The sequence below is a fragment of the Rhinolophus ferrumequinum genome, chromosome 14 (genome assembly GCF_004115265.2).
Source record: "Rhinolophus ferrumequinum isolate MPI-CBG mRhiFer1 chromosome 14, mRhiFer1_v1.p, whole genome shotgun sequence".
In the NCBI taxonomy this organism is placed as follows: Eukaryota; Metazoa; Chordata; class Mammalia; order Chiroptera; family Rhinolophidae; genus Rhinolophus; species Rhinolophus ferrumequinum.
This window is the reverse complement of record NC_046297.1, coordinates 18,218,014-18,236,686: the sequence shown is the minus strand read 5'-3', so window position 1 is coordinate 18,236,686 and position 18,673 is coordinate 18,218,014. Positions and strand designations below refer to the sequence as shown.

At 39.7% G+C, this 18,673-nt stretch overlaps 1 protein-coding gene across 1 annotated transcript in view; it reads left to right on the top strand.

Moving 5' to 3' along the window:
- Nucleotides 1–18,673, top strand: part of CHD7 (chromodomain helicase DNA binding protein 7) — a 186,507-nt gene that overhangs the window by 115,130 nt on the left and 52,704 nt on the right. The window contains exons 4-7 of the mRNA XM_033125788.1: nucleotides 5,367–5,508; nucleotides 10,420–10,557; nucleotides 11,586–11,651; nucleotides 17,370–17,425. Of these exons, the coding sequence (XP_032981679.1) occupies nucleotides 5,367–5,508; nucleotides 10,420–10,557; nucleotides 11,586–11,651; nucleotides 17,370–17,425 (402 nt within the window). The remainder of the gene's footprint in view (nucleotides 1–5,366; nucleotides 5,509–10,419; nucleotides 10,558–11,585; nucleotides 11,652–17,369; nucleotides 17,426–18,673) is intronic.

Genomic DNA, 18,673 nt, shown 5'->3' with positions numbered 1-18,673 from the left:
AGTGCCCGTCCACCTGACAGGTACTCGTCTCTGAGTATAGAGTTTGTGTTAACGCTTTTTCTCATTGAATTCTCATCACACTGGTGATTTGATCACCAATCAAACACAATGTGTTTGATCACATTGGGGGCAGTCGCAGAACTTTAGAGCTTGATGTGGCAGAGGCAACCTGCGTGTCACGTAGCTTAGACCCTGAGCACCTCCAGCTGCCCACCAGTGTGTCCCCACTCTCACGATGAAATGTGAGAAAAAAGCTGGGAAAGGGACAGTGGCCTTTCAAACCACCAGCACCATCCCCAGAAAAATGTGCTCCCTCCAGGATCGATCACAAGGGCTGTCAGCCAGCTCCCGGAGCGGGAGGCTCTGTCTCGGCTGCACCAATAATGATGGGCGATAAGGATCGGGATGTGAAAGGTCTTGTGCGGAGGGAGGGGACGTACATAGATACACTGGTTTTGAAAAATTGCTACGGTTCGCTCTATTCGGGGAGTACTTCAGCCCCGTTTTACTGAACGTCATAGGTGTTTAATCATAAAGATAGAATCTGTGTGTGGGGTTCTTAAATGAGTTAATGAGAAAGGCACTTTAGAGTAGTGCCTGGCAAATGGTAGGGGCTGTGTATGTGTGTTGTTGTTACCCCTGTGACTTGCACTGTTTAGTTAAACCCATCAGCTAACATTTTTAGTAACCTACCTGCTCGGGCACTAGAAACACAAAGAAAAAGAAGACAGTTTCTCCTCTTTTTGAGCTTCCAGGATAGTTGGAGAAAGACACACACACACACACTGCTTTGGTTTTAATGCACTGCAGTAACGTTCCCACCAAGTTTTGTGCCTTTTAACTCTCCCTTGTGTGGGGTATCATGAGGCATTCGGTGGAGTGGGCTCTTACTGATCCAGACTGTGGTGGCCAGAAAATGCTTGTCTGACTGAATGATGTCCATGCTGCGTGTGGCAGATGAGTAGACTGGGGGGAAAGTGGAGGTAGGAGAGAGAAGTGTACGCCTTAAGGAGAGTTAGTTCTGCGTGTCTGCAGCATGAAGCCCACGGGACTTGGGAAAAGTAGAAAAATAAGATGAATGCTGCCAACTGCAGAAACTGCAGAGAGTCTGTGGCAATGCTGAGAAGCTTATACTTCAGTGTGTATGGGAGTGGGCTGAAGCAGGGTGATCCAATCAGGTTCGCATCTCAGCTGGTCAGTCTGGTGACACGTGGAGGAGGGGTTTGTGGGTGGCGTTTGGGTGGCCGTTCCATGTCATTGAGCTAGGAAATGTGGGAGGCAGAGCAGGTGAGTTCTGGAGAGGAGCGAGGGCTGACATGATTTCTCTATAGCTGAGGCCCGTCAGATCCAGAATTAGAAAGCGTTCCCCACTTTGTTGTTATGCTCACTCGTGGGTCGCATTGGCCGGTGAGTAGCCCTCATGGCAGCTGTGGGAGGTGCATCAAGGTTCTGTGTCTGCGCCAGGCAGCCCTGTGGCCTCATCCTCAATACCGTCGTGTTGGTTTAAGGGATGTTCTTTTTTAATAACGTGCTCTCCTGCCCAACTGGAAAAGCTGCCCTCTTTGTGCATTCCAGCTTCCCAAATTATAATTTGGAAGAGGAATGTCTATATGGCTGTTTTGGCTCTGACGTTATAAAGACTAGATTTAAATAATGACTGTGTATGTTGGAGTATGTGTCCTTTCTCCAGTAGTCTGATAGTGGGTTACTGCCCGCGGATTATGCGGGTGACGAGGCAGGAAGGAGGCAGCTGTAACAGTCAAGGTGGGAAGTCGTAACATTTCTGAACTAAGACAGTGGTTGTGGGCACGGCGAGGAGTGGACCTTAGGATTACCTGCTCGTTTGTGCTTTTGCCTGGTGCTGAGGAATGTTGATAAAGGACTTTCCTTTTATTCATGTTGTGTCGGTGACGTAACCTTGATGAAGTGGGGTCCTGTCCGTGAGTCTCTGCAATTGATTCGGCCCAAGTGAGCCTGAGCCACAGCCAGAGAATATGAGGTGTGATCAAAAGATATGGTGAATGCTTAAGTAAAAATAATTATTACAGTAAAAGACTCATTGTCATTAATTCCCCTCAAAAGACTCCCGCTCACTTTGAACACACTCATCCCATCGTTCTTGCCACTTTCTGAAGCAGTTCTGGAAGTCCTCTTTTGTGAGTGTCTGTAGTTCATCCTCTATCATGACAATGCTCCATGTCACATCACTTCCGGTATATGGCAATTTCTGTCAAATAAAAACATTACGGGTGTGTCCTCATCCACCTTATTCACCGGATCTGGCACCATGCGACTTCTGGCTCTTCCCCAAAGTCAAAATGATTCAGGACATTGAGGCAGCCATGACAGCACAACTAAAGACACTCACGAATCAGAAATTCCAGAACTGCTTCAGAAAGTGGCAAGAAGAATGGGATAAGTGTGCTAGAGCAAGGGAGAGTATTTTGAGGGGGGTTAATGGCAATGTGTCTTTTACGGTAATCAATTTTTTTATTTGAACATTCACTGTATTTTTCCATCACACCTTGTACGTTCCCAGACTTCCCAGAATACATTCCCAGCTGCTTTTCTTCCAGATGTGTGTGATGTTGGCCATTTGTGCCAGACACTGCCAAGGTTTTCAACCATTATCTATCTCATTTAAACCTCGTAACGAATCTGGGAGGAGGGTATAATTACCTCGTTTTATAGGTGAAGAAACTGAGACTCAGGGAAATTAAGTGCTTATCCAGGGTCACAGGTTGTAAGTGACAGAGCTGCAACGTGAACTAAGGTCTGTCTGACTCAAGTCAGGGTCTTAACCACCATTCTACATGCCCCTCATTTGTTAAAAGAAAAATTCTAACTTTGGCTTTTTTGGAGGCAAAACAGTTTTTATATAACATGTCGTTGAAATTAGCTAATTGCTAAATAGTAGCAAAGGCCATTTAATTTAAATAACTCCATTTTGTCCTTGGAGGTAGTAATGTCTCTGAGGAAACACTGAAGGTTTTGTAACATTTTTGACTTAGCCAGTTTTTGATCTGCGCGTTGGTGTCCTGAGAAGATTGTGGTGTGGAAATGCTTCTCTGTGTCTGGGCAGCATTGACAGTGCAGGGTCTAATGAGTTTGGAAACCTGTCAGTAATCAGATCAGGGATGAGTGCTTCCCTTGGCTACAGGCTTTTTGTCTGAGCATCTGGAGAGGTCCTGTCCAACTTTTAGCAGTCTTGGAGGTTCCACGCAGTTCATTCTTGGGAAGGGCAGATGGAAAACCATTAGTACTTCTCTCTTTCAGTAAATTGACATTTCATCAAACCTGGGCTCTGGTGGGTTTCAAGACGGTGAGCCCTTTACTCCTACAGGACGGTTTGCACAGGGTGCACTAACCCCACTAAATCAAATTGTGTGCTTCGCCCTGGTGCAGAGAGGTCACCGTGAAAAGCACTAGTTGCCAACTTACTGTACCTGGCAGTGGTCCAATTCTGTGACAGGCCTACCTCTGATTTAAACAAATTTGAGAAATATGTAAAGTTTTGGAAGCAGTTTTGCACTGATTTGATAAAAGAAACCACAAAACACTGCAGCGCAGGTGTTGAGAATGTTTGAAAGCTGATTGAGGGAAGCAGATGGCTTTAGTCAGTGGCATCCAGCCAAAAGAGCAGGTGCTGGTCATGTGACCGCTGGTTACCAGGGTAATCTGATTGCTCTTGGCGTGCAGATGAAAGGGAAGGGGCCCAGCGTTCAGCTGTAGTATTGTATAATTTGTGGCAGTTAGAGCGGAAATAAATGCTGGAAATGGAGCCTCATAGTGGGGGAGACTTCTGTCCATGTGTAGCGTAAACACTAGGACAGTTGGATGAGGAGCTGTTGTATGGATGTCTTTTTTTTTTAATTTAAAAAATATTATTCTTTCATGGATCTTTTGGGGACTTCAAGTTTTTAGGACACTGCCTTTTTTTTTTTTTTTTTTTTTTTTAAATAAAAAGAGCTCCTTAAACCTAACTGCCATTTGCTGTACTCTTGACTTGTAAGTTATGTGGCTATTGACTATACTAAAATGTTAATGAAACAAAATAAAAATAAGCTCTGAGTATTTAAAAATAACTAGTGAAAAATTATCAAAGGTTTTATTTATTACAAAAATACATTTTAGGTGTGTGATGGATACTTAATTATATTAACAAAACTTTTGGAATATTTTATGTGACATGTGCTTTACTTAAATAGAAGGGTATAGATGTCTTGGCCTCTTGTAGTAGCTGAGGCTGAAAACAACGCAGTTTAATGCCTTCTATCACCATACTTAGCTAGCAATTTACAAACTTCAATAAATAAACTTTTAAAAGTATTTTGAAAATCTTTCTTTAGTTTTCAAATTTTATTAGAATTTTAGGCTCTCTAGAAATAGTAAATATAATCATTACTGAGGTTGGATTATTTTAAATATTGGATAACAAATGATAATTGATATTAGAAAACCTTGGGGCCGATTTTAAAATTGAAATGGAAGGTAGTAAACACTAAGTGCGCACACGAAAAGAATGTCAGGTAAACATTCTAAAGATGATGGTAAGCTTAAAAATTTTTTTTTGTAGAGTTCATGTCTTTCGACTTATGTAATGTTCAAATCTTAACTTTTGACAAAAACATACTATGGAACATGTACTTTAATTATTGGGCTCACTTTGCTAGATTTTTTTTTTTTTTTTTTTTTTTTTAAATCAGAGACCTAGCTTTTGGGGAAAAAGGCTATTGTGACTACTTCACAAAATTCCTAGCACCAAAATAAAGCTTATGTTTAGTTAGGAACACAGCATTAATTAAAATTCTGTAGAAAAGGAATTTGCTATATAATTGTTTATATTTTTAAAAACTGTAAATTGGATAAAAATGGGGCTGAATGATATAAAAGAGGACACTAATAGTACTGGTCAAGAAAAGACTTACATGGGAGTGTTTATAGCTATCTGCAAAAGATGCCCAGAAATTATCGTTATATTCTAGTTTTTCTTGACAGTTTTAAAAACATATTCTGCACCTTAAAAACTTGATAGCAAAACTACTTAATCTGATGTTTCATTATGGCTGGGTGTATTGGCAGGAATTTTTGCATTGTCTAGATGCACAAATGTACTCTGTCTGGTATTAGGAGTTTTTGCATTTAATTTCTTTTTAATTAGGTCAGGTATTTGCTGACGGTCATCAATTGGGGTTTTGCCATAAAAACTGAATTGAGAGTACCATTTAACTATAAATGGCCAACATGCAGTGATTTATCAATTGTCATTGGTACTTCGGGGATATTAATGTGGGAAATATAAAGCATGGGGCATGTGGAAAACCTCATTAAAAAGTGAACACTAAGTGATCCACTTTGAATTCTAGTAATAAGAAACCTGATTCAGAAGCAAGTGCTTTGAAGAAAAAGGTCAACAAGGGAAAAACAGAAGGTTCTGAAAATTCAGACTTAGACAAAACGCCCCCACCATCTCCTCCTCCTGAAGAAGATGAGGACCCAGGTGTTCAGGTAATACCATTATTCTAATCCCGAGCCTTGGTTACTTAGCGTCGGTAACTTTAGCTGCATATCAAGTACACTAGACCTCCCCTGTCTTTGTTATAGAGCTGCTTTAAAGATGGCTTTATTGTTGTCTGGAACATTATATCCATAGTGATGAGAGCTGGGGCGGTGGGGGGTGCGACGTGAAATTAAACTGCTGACTTTTTGCTTTTGCCATCTTTGATTCCAGGATAAGTAAAACTGCAAGTCTTCATTTATTTCTATAAATGTATCTTTTGATGTTTATGTAAATATTAGTGTTAACATTGCTAATAATATTGGTTCATTTAAAGCTTCATTCACATATCTAGTTGTCTCTGAAGTTTGGTTGCTTTGTCAGTTCTTTATTTTGCCAAAGGAAAAAAAAAATCAAGATGTAATCCATAGCTTGTCTTAAGCTTTCTGATATCCGATGGTCAGAGCTGAGATATACTCGTGTAATACCAACGTTTCTGTAAACATGTTAGTGACTTTCTGGATAGCAACGCTGCAGAATTTTTCAGTGTTCCATTCTCCTGACTTCTGGAGAACTTCATAGGAATCAGTTGAAAAACTAGCCCTGCAATAAACATGAGGCATTTAGGCTCTCGTGTGTACAGCGCACCGCCTTCCCTGATTGGACTGTAAGGTAAGGGACCCTTACACGTGACCATTAAAAATTATTTCCTTGTTATGTTCCCTGGAAGCATGCCAGTAGGTCCCCTGGGATGGCTGGGAATGGACCGTCTGTGAGTGACATGTGAGTTACCTAGGAGCGGTCGGTCGCTGAGGAGCCCTGCGGCCCCGAGGAGCCTGCTTGGCTCTTCCCAATCCTTCAGTGCACTGAGTACTTTCTGCCTACATGTCTGCCAGTTAACTGAAAAGTTCGCAACAAAATATCTGCCGTATACAGCTCTATTCTAAAGAACTTCAGATAGTTCTGTTTTTAGTACAACTCCTGGGTATCTGGACCTTCACAGAGTGGCCCAGTCTAAGAGGACCTGGGGCGGGGGGGAGAATATGAATGAATGTGTTTTGTTTTGCTTTGATGCTATAACTAATATAACAATGCCTTTGGCAGTTGGGGTTAATTTTGTAATTTACTTTGATTTTACATGGCAGTGAACAGATATTGGGCAGGTAAGTAGATACCTTTTTTTTTAAATTGCTTAGGGAGTTTTAAACTAAAGCATTTGGATGATTTTGAATTTCCGTTTAATGCTCAATGATGTTCTTTTCCTGAATTATGTTTGCTTAAACTAGGGTCTTTATGACAATAGCATTTGGACAATATTAAGAGGATTTACTCACACAAGTCAAGAAAATTCTGTTCTTTCACAAACATCGCTGTTGATTTTTAAAAGTGTTTGTTTTAATAACAAGTTCAAATGGACTTTATGAAATACTGTTTTGGGTGTTTTTGTCCCTCCTGCATTTCAGTTACAGAAAAATGCTAATCCAATGAACATTGGTGCATCCTTTGTAATTGGCTAATGCTTAACTGTTACGTGTTCAATCGCTACTACGGACAGCTGCACGTGTAGGTCTGATGTGGAAGGCAGGCCTTGTTGGTGTCTCTGACACAGGAAGTGATACTCACTGCTGTTTATTGTGTTTCTTCCTTTAGCTGGTACATAAAAGGCTTAGAGTTAAAGTTCTTTATTTTTGTGATTGAGTTCTTTAAAGTTTAGTAATGCCATATACTTTTAATGAACTTTGTGTCATTAAATTGTGTCACGAAGTACTACAACAGTGAGACGTGGAAACATTTAAATCTTCACTTCAGTTACTTGAGAGTTACTTTTAGGGCAGCCCGATTGGCCCAGTTGGTTAGAGTGTGGTGCTCTTAACACAAGGTTGCCGGTTCGATCCCCACATGGGCCACTGTGAGCTGCGCCCTCCACAACTAGACTGAAACAACTACTTGACTTGGAGCTGATGGGTCCTGGAAAAACACACCTAAATAAATAAAAGTTTTTTTAAAAAAGCTACCTTTAGCTATAAGTAACTTTTTTCTAAAGCAATCTAAGTTGAACAAGTTGACCTGTGATTTTAGCATCAGTTCAAAAGCTTTGAGTTATGGTAGTTCTTACATTTCATTTTTATTCTTTCAAATAATAATGGTTTAACAGACCATAACAGAAGCATATCATGTAATGAATTTATTTTAGATTGGGATATTGTAAAAGGAACCTTGATACCCAAAATAAATGAACTCAGTTATTATTTAGAAGGTAGAGAGAAGCCATATAACACTTAGAGATTTCAGAAATTTGAATTCTAATTGTATTTTGGTTTTTTTACTCTTATTAAGTGACCTCCTATACGTTACTAACTAACCCCATCACTATTGCATAGATTTATAACACAAGGTTGATACAAAGAGAAACTTAACATTTTAAGTTATATCCACCAATACAGACATGTGTTAAAAAAGAAAAGCCTCGTGTTTTATTATACTGGAGCATTTCTTTAATATCAGAGTGGGACTTAATGTGAAGTGGATTTATCTTAGACTTATACACGGGTATTTAGTTACTTATGCTGGGAAAATACTGTGGCCCCAACCATGGAAACCTGATAAAACATCACAGATGTATCATTAGTGACACATTACTCCTTACAGTAATGACATAAAGATGAAAATCTAGCTCAATCCATTTCAATTTAGTTAAATGGATATATCAAGTGAAATACAAATATGCGAAATTTCACAATATTAAAGTATTGTTCCTGGTAATAGCCTTTTCTATCTTAAAGGAATTGACAGTTGAGAAGTGAAGGATGGTAAAGAGCAGGAGTTATTGTAGGTCAGCTTTGGGAAGAGAAAAGGGAAGCTGTACAAGGTAGCTGGGCCTTGTCTCCTCTTTGGTTTCTGATTTTTCTTTGGAAAGATGGAGTTAGTTATGATGCCTTTAATCCTCCTAATTGCATCTGGCGTTACTATGTACTATGCACTGTTCTAAATGCCAGAGACACATTCCCTCATGTGATCTTTATAGTCCCCTCATGACGTGGTGACTGTCATTAACCCCAGCCTGCAGACCAAGAAACTGAGGTTCACAACATAGTGCAGCTAAGGCCACAGTAACAGTCCAGGCTCATTTCAGCATAGACACTCAGGTCCAGAGCCCGCAAGGTAAAACTGCCCGGGGTGACGTGCGGAAGGGTTGCAAATGGCAGGATCCCCGCTGTTTTCTGCCCCATCTTGACCTGGAATTGGTTGTTCTGGACAGGGCTGAAGAGGGAGGTCAGAGGAGCAACCGGAGGAGCTCAATCTTGAACAACCCACTTGGTGGTCGTCTTACACTGAGGTTGTGTTGTGAGCTGCCTCACACCCCTGTTTGGGAGCAGAGAGCAGAGACTTAGTGCAGATCAGCCATTCTGACTGAGACAGGTGCAGGCTTTGTGGGCCCTGACACAAGCCCCTTAGGCGCCGTGCCTGTCCCTCTGTGGGTCCACATGGTGAGGATGCGCCTCTCGCTGCCGGACTCTTCCTCTTTAAAAGTTTGATTTCATAATTCTTAGAAAAAAGTTCATCCAAGTGTTAAACTTCCCTCATTATTCTTTTTATTTCTTCTCTGTGCTTTGTGAACTCATCTATAGGTTGTAATCTTGCATTTGTCAGAGATTTAAAACACGTCATTTTAGAGTGATCTTAGATTTTATCACAAACACATTAATGAAAAAGTTATTTCCCCCCCATTCTTAGTTAAACGACAAAACTAATTCTCTATCAGAAAGGTCAAGCAACATACTTTGAACAAAATGTGCCCAGCCCCTTTCTGCTCCATTCACCCCGCTCCCCAGAACACCGAGCAGCAATTTGTTGTGCGTCTTCTCATATTTTTTTCTGTTACTGAAGACATACACATTGTACATTCATGTTTTAGCAAATATTCATCGAGTCATAAAGTAAACGTGACATACAGTGTCTGTCTTGAGGAGCTTCCATATTGATGATCCAGATAACAGGGTGTTTTGTTATCTTAAATGGAATTATCAGCCACTTATTATTATGACTTGCTTTTTTTTTTAATTCCACAATTTATCTCGCAGACATTCTGAAGATACATCATGTGATGTATGCAGAAGTGTAATTGATGGGTCTCAGGGTGGGCACGTTTTGCGTTTTGATAGACATGACCACACTGCCCTGCAAACGTGTGTGTACTGGGTTCTAGTTTCACCACTGGGGTGGGAGACGACCCATCTATCTTACATTTTAATCAGCGTGGTAAAAAATTTTTTAAAGTGAAATTACTTTTCATAGTCATTCATAATAGGTGCTAATGGTCAGTCCGTCATCTCCTCAAAAATTTTCAGACTTTCTTTTAGGACCAAGATTAAAATGCAAACCTTCTATTTAAATAGCCCTCTGAAATAGAATAATGTTATAATAGTATTAATATAGAACTTTAGAATTGGAAGATAACACAGATTGTCTTCCAATGCCTTCACTTTTTTGGGCTTTTTAATGATGGGTAAAATTTGAAATGTGCAAAACCAGAGAGAAAAGTATAATGAAGACTTGTATTCCCATCACCCAGCTTCAATATTTCCTTCACATTTGAGTAACACTGGTTAAGTGAGGAACAAGATTTGTTGTTATTTCTCTCTCCCAGTTGAAGGTCTGATAGCTGGGCGTGGTAAAGCTGCAGCCACGCGGGGCAGCTGACTTCAGAGCCTCACCCCCCGCTCCACACAACCCTCCCCCCCACCCACCCCTGTTTCCATTGGAGCCGTTGCCACTGTGATTTCTTATGTGAATTACAGGGTTAAAGTTACCAGCTTTTCTTTACGATTAATTTTTAAAACTATCCACCTCACCATTCTGAGAAGTTATAAAGCGCATCAGTGATTGCTTTTTCAACTCCCTTTGTTGGTTTTGTGTTTTAGAAGAGACGGTCCAGCAGGCAGGTGAAAAGGAAGCGATACACTGAAGACTTGGAGTTCAAGATTTCTGATGAGGAGGCAGATGATGCAGATGCTGCTGGGAGAGACTCCCCCTCAAACACCTCGCAGTCAGAGCAGCAGGTTAGAGTCCAGATGTGGGTGCTTCGCGCATGCGTTTGGAAGGATCGACTGGGAATTTTGTAGCTGGAACCTGAAAAGTTCAGCTGAAGCATTGGAGTTGAGCCGGGGGTCATTTATCTCATGTTGGCTGACATGCTATGGGAAACGTGTTGTTTAGTGAACCCCTGTTCACTGAAATGTATTTTTATACATTGATATGTAATATGTCATAATTTTGGAGAATTAATGATCTGCATTGAGGAAGAGTCAGAGCTGGCATGTGAGGAGGCTGGGTGGTTTACCTCCGAGAACTCAGTGCTGTAGCTTCTGGGACTTTAATAAACCACTCATGCTTGTCTCCTGCTGTCAGGCACCCGAAAAACCCCTTTATGAAATTACTGCCTTGCAGCACCCAGCAGGGCATACTTTCTTCTCTGTACAATGTAAATGATGGATAAAATAGTTTGTGTAAAATAATGGGTAGTAATGTAGGCTTGGTTATTGTAAAGATCTTTTTTAAAAAAAAACAAATAATGCCCCCCCCCCTTTTTTTTTTTTTACCATTACTGCACTTTAGTTAACAAACTGGTAGCCCATTGAAAAGGATATTAATGTAGTTCTGTATTTTATTTGGTAATCTGTGCTATGGTAGATTGTTATGTAACGTTTTGTGTGACCTCCAAAGATAAAAGCTACCTCCAATAACAGAATGATGAGTATATTTGCCCCATGGGTTTAGATGAGGAAAAGTTATATTTTTGACTGCTCTCATGCAGAGATGATTTTCTCTTGGCAGCTGGACTTTCTGAATGGTCTCTGGCTTTAGGGGTCCATGCTAGTCCAGGTAATTAAACCACATAATCATGGCGTAATAAACACAGATCTTCCTTTTGCCTTTGTGCAGAGTGGGATTTTTCTTTTCAATCATGTTTCCCACTGGCGACTTTGTACCCAGTGTTTTGAAGGTATAGAGGGAATGATTTCTTGCTTTTATGGCTTAGAATGAAATGCTTTCCATTTGGATGGATTCATTCTATTTTACTTTTTAGGAATCTGTTGATGCAGAAGGTCCAGTGGTAGAAAAAATCATGAGTAGTCGTTCAGTGAAAAAACAGGTAAGCGCCATTTGGAGTGATTAAAATCTATGGTGTATGTGTGACTCTTAAATTATTTTTTGCTTTATAATTTCTTTTAAAATTTCACTATTGGAAAATAAAACTTCTGGTGATATTTCTAATTCTATCTGATGTATTAAAGCCCAATGTAAATCTTCGGGATATTCAGCCTCAAAATATATCAAACAATCAGTGCTTTATTATACTATTTAGAATGAGGAAGAAACTCAAAACTCTCAAAGAAATGCATAGGGCTTGCAGGGCCGTAGGCTGCCTTTTTCATAAATTCCATTCCTAAAAATCATGAACACGAATCTGCACCTCGTTTCCCTTAGGAAAGTTCCCTGCCCTTCCTTCGCATCATCCCCAGCCCCAGAAGTTTATCATTTTAGTGAGTAGGTGTATTTATTATCAGTGTAATGGTGAAATATGGAACTATTTTCAGTGTAATTCTGTTTTCAGTGTAATTACGCTGAGCCATTTTCAGTGTAATTTGGATTTATTCTTCAAAATAATTATAAAATTCATGTTGGTCTGCAAAGGTGAGCTCTCAGTACCTGTCATTAGTCTGCTAACTTCGTCCTTGAGGGACACGTCTACTCTGTGACGAAGAATTCCAGTTACACTGGACTTTTCTTTATTGACGGAGATTCCCAGTTTCCTCCCAGCCATCTCCCTTCTTGCCTGGTTTGAGGAAATGCTTTATTTAGTTTGAAGAATTACATAGACATCCAGGTGCATTTACACATCCCAGCACAGTTTTCGGTTTCTCTAGAAAGCGGTCTCCTTTAGATATAGGTGTCAGTCTGTCAGCTGGAATCCTTGTCAAACGCACAGTTCTTTCCTTTTATTTGCTTTCAAGGTGGGTGGAAGTACAACCTCATTATTTTGACATGTGAAATAAGTTTATTTTTTTCTTAAGTAAAATACATACAAAGTGTAACTTCCCATTGAGAAAGACAAGGAATAAAGGAATTATGGGACTTCAAGTGAGAGCCCAGGCTTATCAAATAGGAAACCGTCACTGTTCAAATACTGCTATCTAGATAGAGATCCTTGAAAATGATACTGCACCAGCAGTAAACGTCATTTTACCTTTATTGCAATACTGTTTGCTTTTCCTATTCTTCAAGTTGAGTTGTAGGGGGTATGGGGGGTATATAGAGTGGCTATCTGGTGACTCTTTGAACGTGAGAATTTCCTCTCTGGTGAATTACATGATAAAATCTCAACCAAATTTCCCACCTGTTCAAGAGAAATGAGTACTATTTAACTCATTAGAAAGGTTGCATTTTTGTCCTAGTGACTCTAGAACTGTTAATTTGTGAATTGTAGATATATGGTAAAATTTAAATACTTGACATGCTTTAAAGAATGATCCCCTTCACTGAATTGAAGTGACTTGTTTGAGTAAATAGCGTGTTGGATGGGATATATTAATTTTCATTCATTTGAAAGTGCTTCAGCTGAAACACTCAACAGGTTTGGGGGTTGCAAATTAGTAACTCTGTTACTCGGATCTGCTCAGACTATGCATTATGTAGGACACTGCTTTTTCCTTCTGTTTTGCCCACTTTAGGGCTTCCCCCCCTTTTTTAGTATCCACAGTTTAGGAATAGTTACCATTTATAGATGACTACGTTTATCTTATAGGAGATTAAAAGTCACTGTAATTGTACATGAGGGTGTAGTATTTGTTGAGTTGGTGAATTTTAGGATGGAGAAAATTAATGGAAACATTTCTCTGGAAGGGAGGAGACGCCTTGAGGTCTGATTTAAAGTCAGGAAGAGAGATGGAGCTCACTGGCTTGCTTGTAGATTACTGGTATCTCATAAAGGACATTAAAAAAAATCATTAGATAGTTGTACACGTTAGCAGCTACTAACTTTTTAAATTGCTAATGTTCTCAAAATAGTTACTTTAGTTATCATTTTTAATAACATTGGAGGAAAGTATGGCAAATAGAAACAAAAGGAAATTTGAGATTTTCCTGTGGATTCCAGCTATGCCTGCTGGTCTGTTTCCTGTTACCATGAATAATTGAAGAAGTGGCTGTGAGAAGGTGCCTTTATCTCCCCCTGGCAGCATTAAAGAACTGGCTGTAAGCTCTCAGAGCCAATCCTACACGGTGCTGACACATAGTAGAGACTCAGTTAATGGTTTTCAGAGTCCATTGACCTCATCACTGTTGCCCAAGAAGAGTGATCCGTTATGGTGGAGTCCTGCAAACTCGCAGAACTCACCTGGCCGAGCCTCCTAATTCAGCACCTCGTGTGAAATAGGGAAATGGGGATGGTTCAGGCGTTTATGCTGCTCTAACCCCAAATTAGTGTGCATGAGACCCACCGGAAGGGATGTAGTTCATACTTGGATTTGAATTTTGAGGTAGATTTAAGAATGGACTTTTGGATGGTATAGAGGTTAATTCTTTTGTTTCCCACATTGAGTCATCATGCAGCCCTTTCTGCGTTGAGCCATCTGTCTTGGGGAACAATTCAAATCCTTTTTGCATCAGAAGGTCAAAATTGTTTGACAAGTGTATTCTAATTATATTTCGTAATTCTGTATTTTAAAAAAATAATTACGTTTATTTTCTTTTTAAGTTCCAAGGTGTTGGTTTTAATCCTCTTTAGCTGAAGTCAGTAACAAAAAGGATACAGTGTAAGGAAAGCAGAACGCTTCATCCCATAGTCCTTATTTTCTCCCTAAGTGAGCTATGATTTGGGGTCTCTGGTAGAGTATGTAGTAGGTGGGACCAGAAGGAGGAGGGGTTTGTGCCTTTGTCTCATGATACTTTATTAAGGTGCTTTCTTATTCTTGTGTGCGTTAACAGAATTTCCCTTTTGATACTACAGTTGAGCTTTGTTTCTCCAGTGTGACTGCCTAATCTAGCAGTAGAATGCTTAGGAAAGGTCCTCCTTTCAGGCTACAGGATTATCAGTTCCTGGATGGCTGTTTTAGAATCCAGGTGATGGGAGAACTCTGTTTGTTGTCTGATTAGGGTTTCTGGTTCATGTGAACAATGGGACAAGAATGGTTTAATATGTTTGGAATTTTAACTTTCATATGAATAATAAGGATTTTGATAGACTAGTTTTGGAGTCTAATGAAAAGATACACGTTTCTCATATTATTCTATTGAACACATAAAATTATGTTGGAGGGCTGTCAAATTTCATGGTAACCGTCCAAGAAATAAATTTGAGTGGATTTTTTGTATGTGTGGAAATAGTGTCTTGATTCAATTATTCATTGTATATGCCCATTCTAAAATGGCTTCTGAAAGTTGGGGCATTGGGGGAAAGGATTGGGGTTGTTTCAGCTGTCACCAGAGGCTGGTCAAACTGACTACCATTTAGAATAATGAAAATACACTACTGAGGGCTTATGAATTCTCACGCTTTTGTTCGTTGTTTTGCTATTAATGTAGAATAAAGAGGTCAGTATGATCCTATTTATGTGAAATGAAGTTACAAAATGGTTTTATTTACAGTTCTGAGGGCAAGGAGGGGATCCAATATGCGTGGTCAGTTACACAAAGCAGAGGCTTACACTTTGGGACATCGAAAAGAAATAGGCCCGGGACAGTTCTGCACCGGCACCAGGTGCTACTCACTTCGGTCTCAGAACCTAATCGCTCCTCCCAGACAGCCCTAGACCTTCGTGTTAGGCCCCTCCGTAGCAGGTCCCCAGAGAAATAGCTGATCGTGATAAGAAAATGGGTCTTAACAAGAGTCAAGGACAGATAGTTGATGGCTGTAAGCGTCAGAGCTTTCTGGGAACAGAGTTGAGACCATCTCTATTGAAAACTATCTCTGTTGTTCAGGAGTCGGTCCTGTATGCTTTGGTACCCACTTACAAATTGTGGGACGGTGAGACAGCTTAGAATGAGATGGAAAGGGCAGTACAGGAGGAAAGATGGGGAAGAAGGGAATCGGGAAATAATAGAGCATAGAAATGATAAAGCTTGTCTTCTTACCTCAAAACACGTGATTTTGAAAATCCTTCAGAATTGAAAAAAATATAGTTAGCATCAAAAGAGTGAGAACACTAGACCGACCATTTGAGTTCCGTTCTAGGCTTGAATTTCATGATGTGCTATGAGAAGCATCAAAAGGTCTAGGCTCACCCTGGCTTTCCGTTTTCTCTGGTTGTCTACTATCTTTGCCTTTCTACCAGCGTCTCCCATTCTGCCCAAAGGGAACATATCTTGAAATCACTGCTGAAATGTGGGAGCAGGATGGGGTAATATTAGGGCTAGAAAAAAGTAAGGTGGGTCCTGGATGGCTTGTCACTTGAACTGACTAGACTCTGTCTCTAACTTAATTCCTTGTTTATGTTGCTGGCTCTTGAAGGCATCCAGCAAACATTTTTCATTTTGGACAATTAAAAGTCGGGAGCATGAATGCTGTTCTGCGTACATTGGTTTAAAAAGCTGCTTTATGGTTAATGACCATTTATAGATCCATTAGGGCAGAACCAGATATTGATGGGTTTTGATCACACTCCTGGATACTGTCTTCTTCTTGATGATCTCTAGGCAGGTGGAAAACTTTTTTCAAATTAAGGTTTAACTGATACACGTGAGAGTTCGAAGAAAAGTTTGAGTTCACAATCTTTGACAATGTTGAGGGAAATTGTAGTCTCTTTGAACAGGTCCTGTCCTAGTCTGTCATCCAGTAGAAGTCTGCTCCTTATGTGTCCTCTGTTGTGTTCCTACTTGCCTTAATTTTCTTTGCAGCATCTCTGAGCTGGCTTAGCCGCCAGTTGTGACCCTCCAGGCAGGCTTGGGTGCTCTTGTAAGCGTGTAAAAGCAATTCCTAAACTTCTGTAAGTGGTGTTTATATTAACATCTCTGATTTATCTGATGAAATATTCCAGAAGAAAATTACATATTATGACTTGTTTAACAGCCTAAAACCAAAAGGAAAAAAAAATACTGGAAGAGATGCTTAAAATTTCATATGAGTGGTATCTTCTGCAGGTCCTCCAGTCCGTAGGATCTAGGGAGATGCTACTGATAACCACTGAACTCTTGATTTGCTGACGTGTATCACAATTTGAACCTTACCTAAATGTAGTGTTTGGAGTGTTAATTTTATTTGGCTGCTATGTATGTGAGACATCTTGCCTGAGAGATTTTAATTGTACCATTGAGTAAAACTAAAACGGTGAATAGTGATGCACTGAAATTACATCATAAGAACAAGGTTTAGCTTTATATGGTTTCTTGTTTAGAGTTATTAACTATATGGAGGAATAAATGTCTTTTAAATATTTTAAAACATTACAAAACCTACAATGTAAAGTTGCCATGAGGCAGCCAAAAATAATACATATGGCATTCAGGAGAGCAGTCGCTAATTGGCTGCTGCCTGAGAAAATGGTACACTTGGCGTCTACTTAACACTGTGGGTTTGGCAGAAAGCCAAATTTGGGGTCAGGTTGTTGTGAATGAAGCTGTATGTGGTTAGGGAGGAGTTAAAAATGATTCATGTCTTAGAAGCTGTAGCACGTCGAGTAACGTGCAAGGGCCTAAGCTTGCCGGTCTTCACCGCACTGGCCTCCTACCAGCTCAATGTGCTCATTTTCTCAAGAACATCCTGTGTGTGTGCTTTTGTCATCTCTGTTTTGTGTTCGTATGGGAGTAAATCATTACTCTTGCTAATTCTAGTAGGTGGTTTCAAGTATGTGCCTGAAATTTTATTTTGTTGCAGAAGGAATCTGGAGAGGAGGTAGAAGTTGAGGAATTCTATGTGAAATACAAAAACTTGTAAGTAGATTGTGATTTTATTTTTTTAAATTGGGGAATATATTTTCAAAGTACTAAACAATGATTTAAAAAATATTGGGAAAATAAAAAAATAATTGGGAATTGGGAAAGTTTGCTGTGGTTTATTTAGAGCTTTGAGGGCCATTTCCTAATAACTTCTGTGTTTTTTTTTCTAATTATTGTGTTTTTTTTCAGTTACAGTTGACCTTCAGTATTATTTTGTATTAGTTTCAGGTGTACAGAATCATGGTTAGACATTTATATAATTTGTGCAGTGATCCCCCAATTAGTCTAGTACCCACCTGGCACTATGCATAGTTGCAACATTACTGAGTATATGCCTAATAACTTTCTCATCTTTCATATTTTATGAATTTAGTTTTTCTGAAAAATGTGTAATGGGTGTAAAAGTTAACTAACTTTCGTCTGTAACCAAGAAGTTCTTTTTAGAAGGGAATAAAAACATACAATAATAGAAAAGCGAGTAACAATATTTGCCTGTCCTCTGAAAATGAATTGTGCTCTGTGGGGCCACCCTCCCTCCTTCATCCGTGCATAGGATACCAGGCACTTGATGAGAACTGCACTGTCAGGCAGAAGCTCTAGAAAACCATGGCATCACTCACATTTTGAAAGGCCGTGTTTTGTTTATCTGGTTTTTTTCCTAATTTTTTGTTTAGTGAATTTGAATTGAATAACTTTAAAAAAACTGAATAGAAGACACAGTGGGTTGTTCTGGTTTGTAGATGTAGGCAGTATCCTGGGGCGAAACACGTTTTGATGAGGCAGCATCATTTTGAGGATCAATAGTCATCCTGCTGAAGAAGACTGAGGCCGTTGGCTAACCTAAAGAACAATCGCAGAACAAGGACAAAAATACTTGTTGATAACATAGACATTGAATTTCTTTTAAACTGTTTAAGGGACGGAACTCAAGTACCATAGTTATAAATTCTGGGGTTTAAAGAGGGGCTTTTGGGAGTTACTGTCAAGACAGCTTAGGAAAATTGACCCTACCCTAGAAAATAAAAGCCTCAAGCTTCATGGTTTCTGTCATCTCCCTTGTTGCAATTGGCACCATGTTAATGAACGGATGCACTTCGGAAGTTCTGTGAGCAAAATCTTTTACCAAGTAAGAAGACGAAGAAGTCTCTGATCGGTGGTGTTGTGTGAGAGTACGAGGAAATAGTCTGGCAATAAAAAAAAACGCTCGGTAAACATTAGGTGTCATCACCATTTTATACTCAG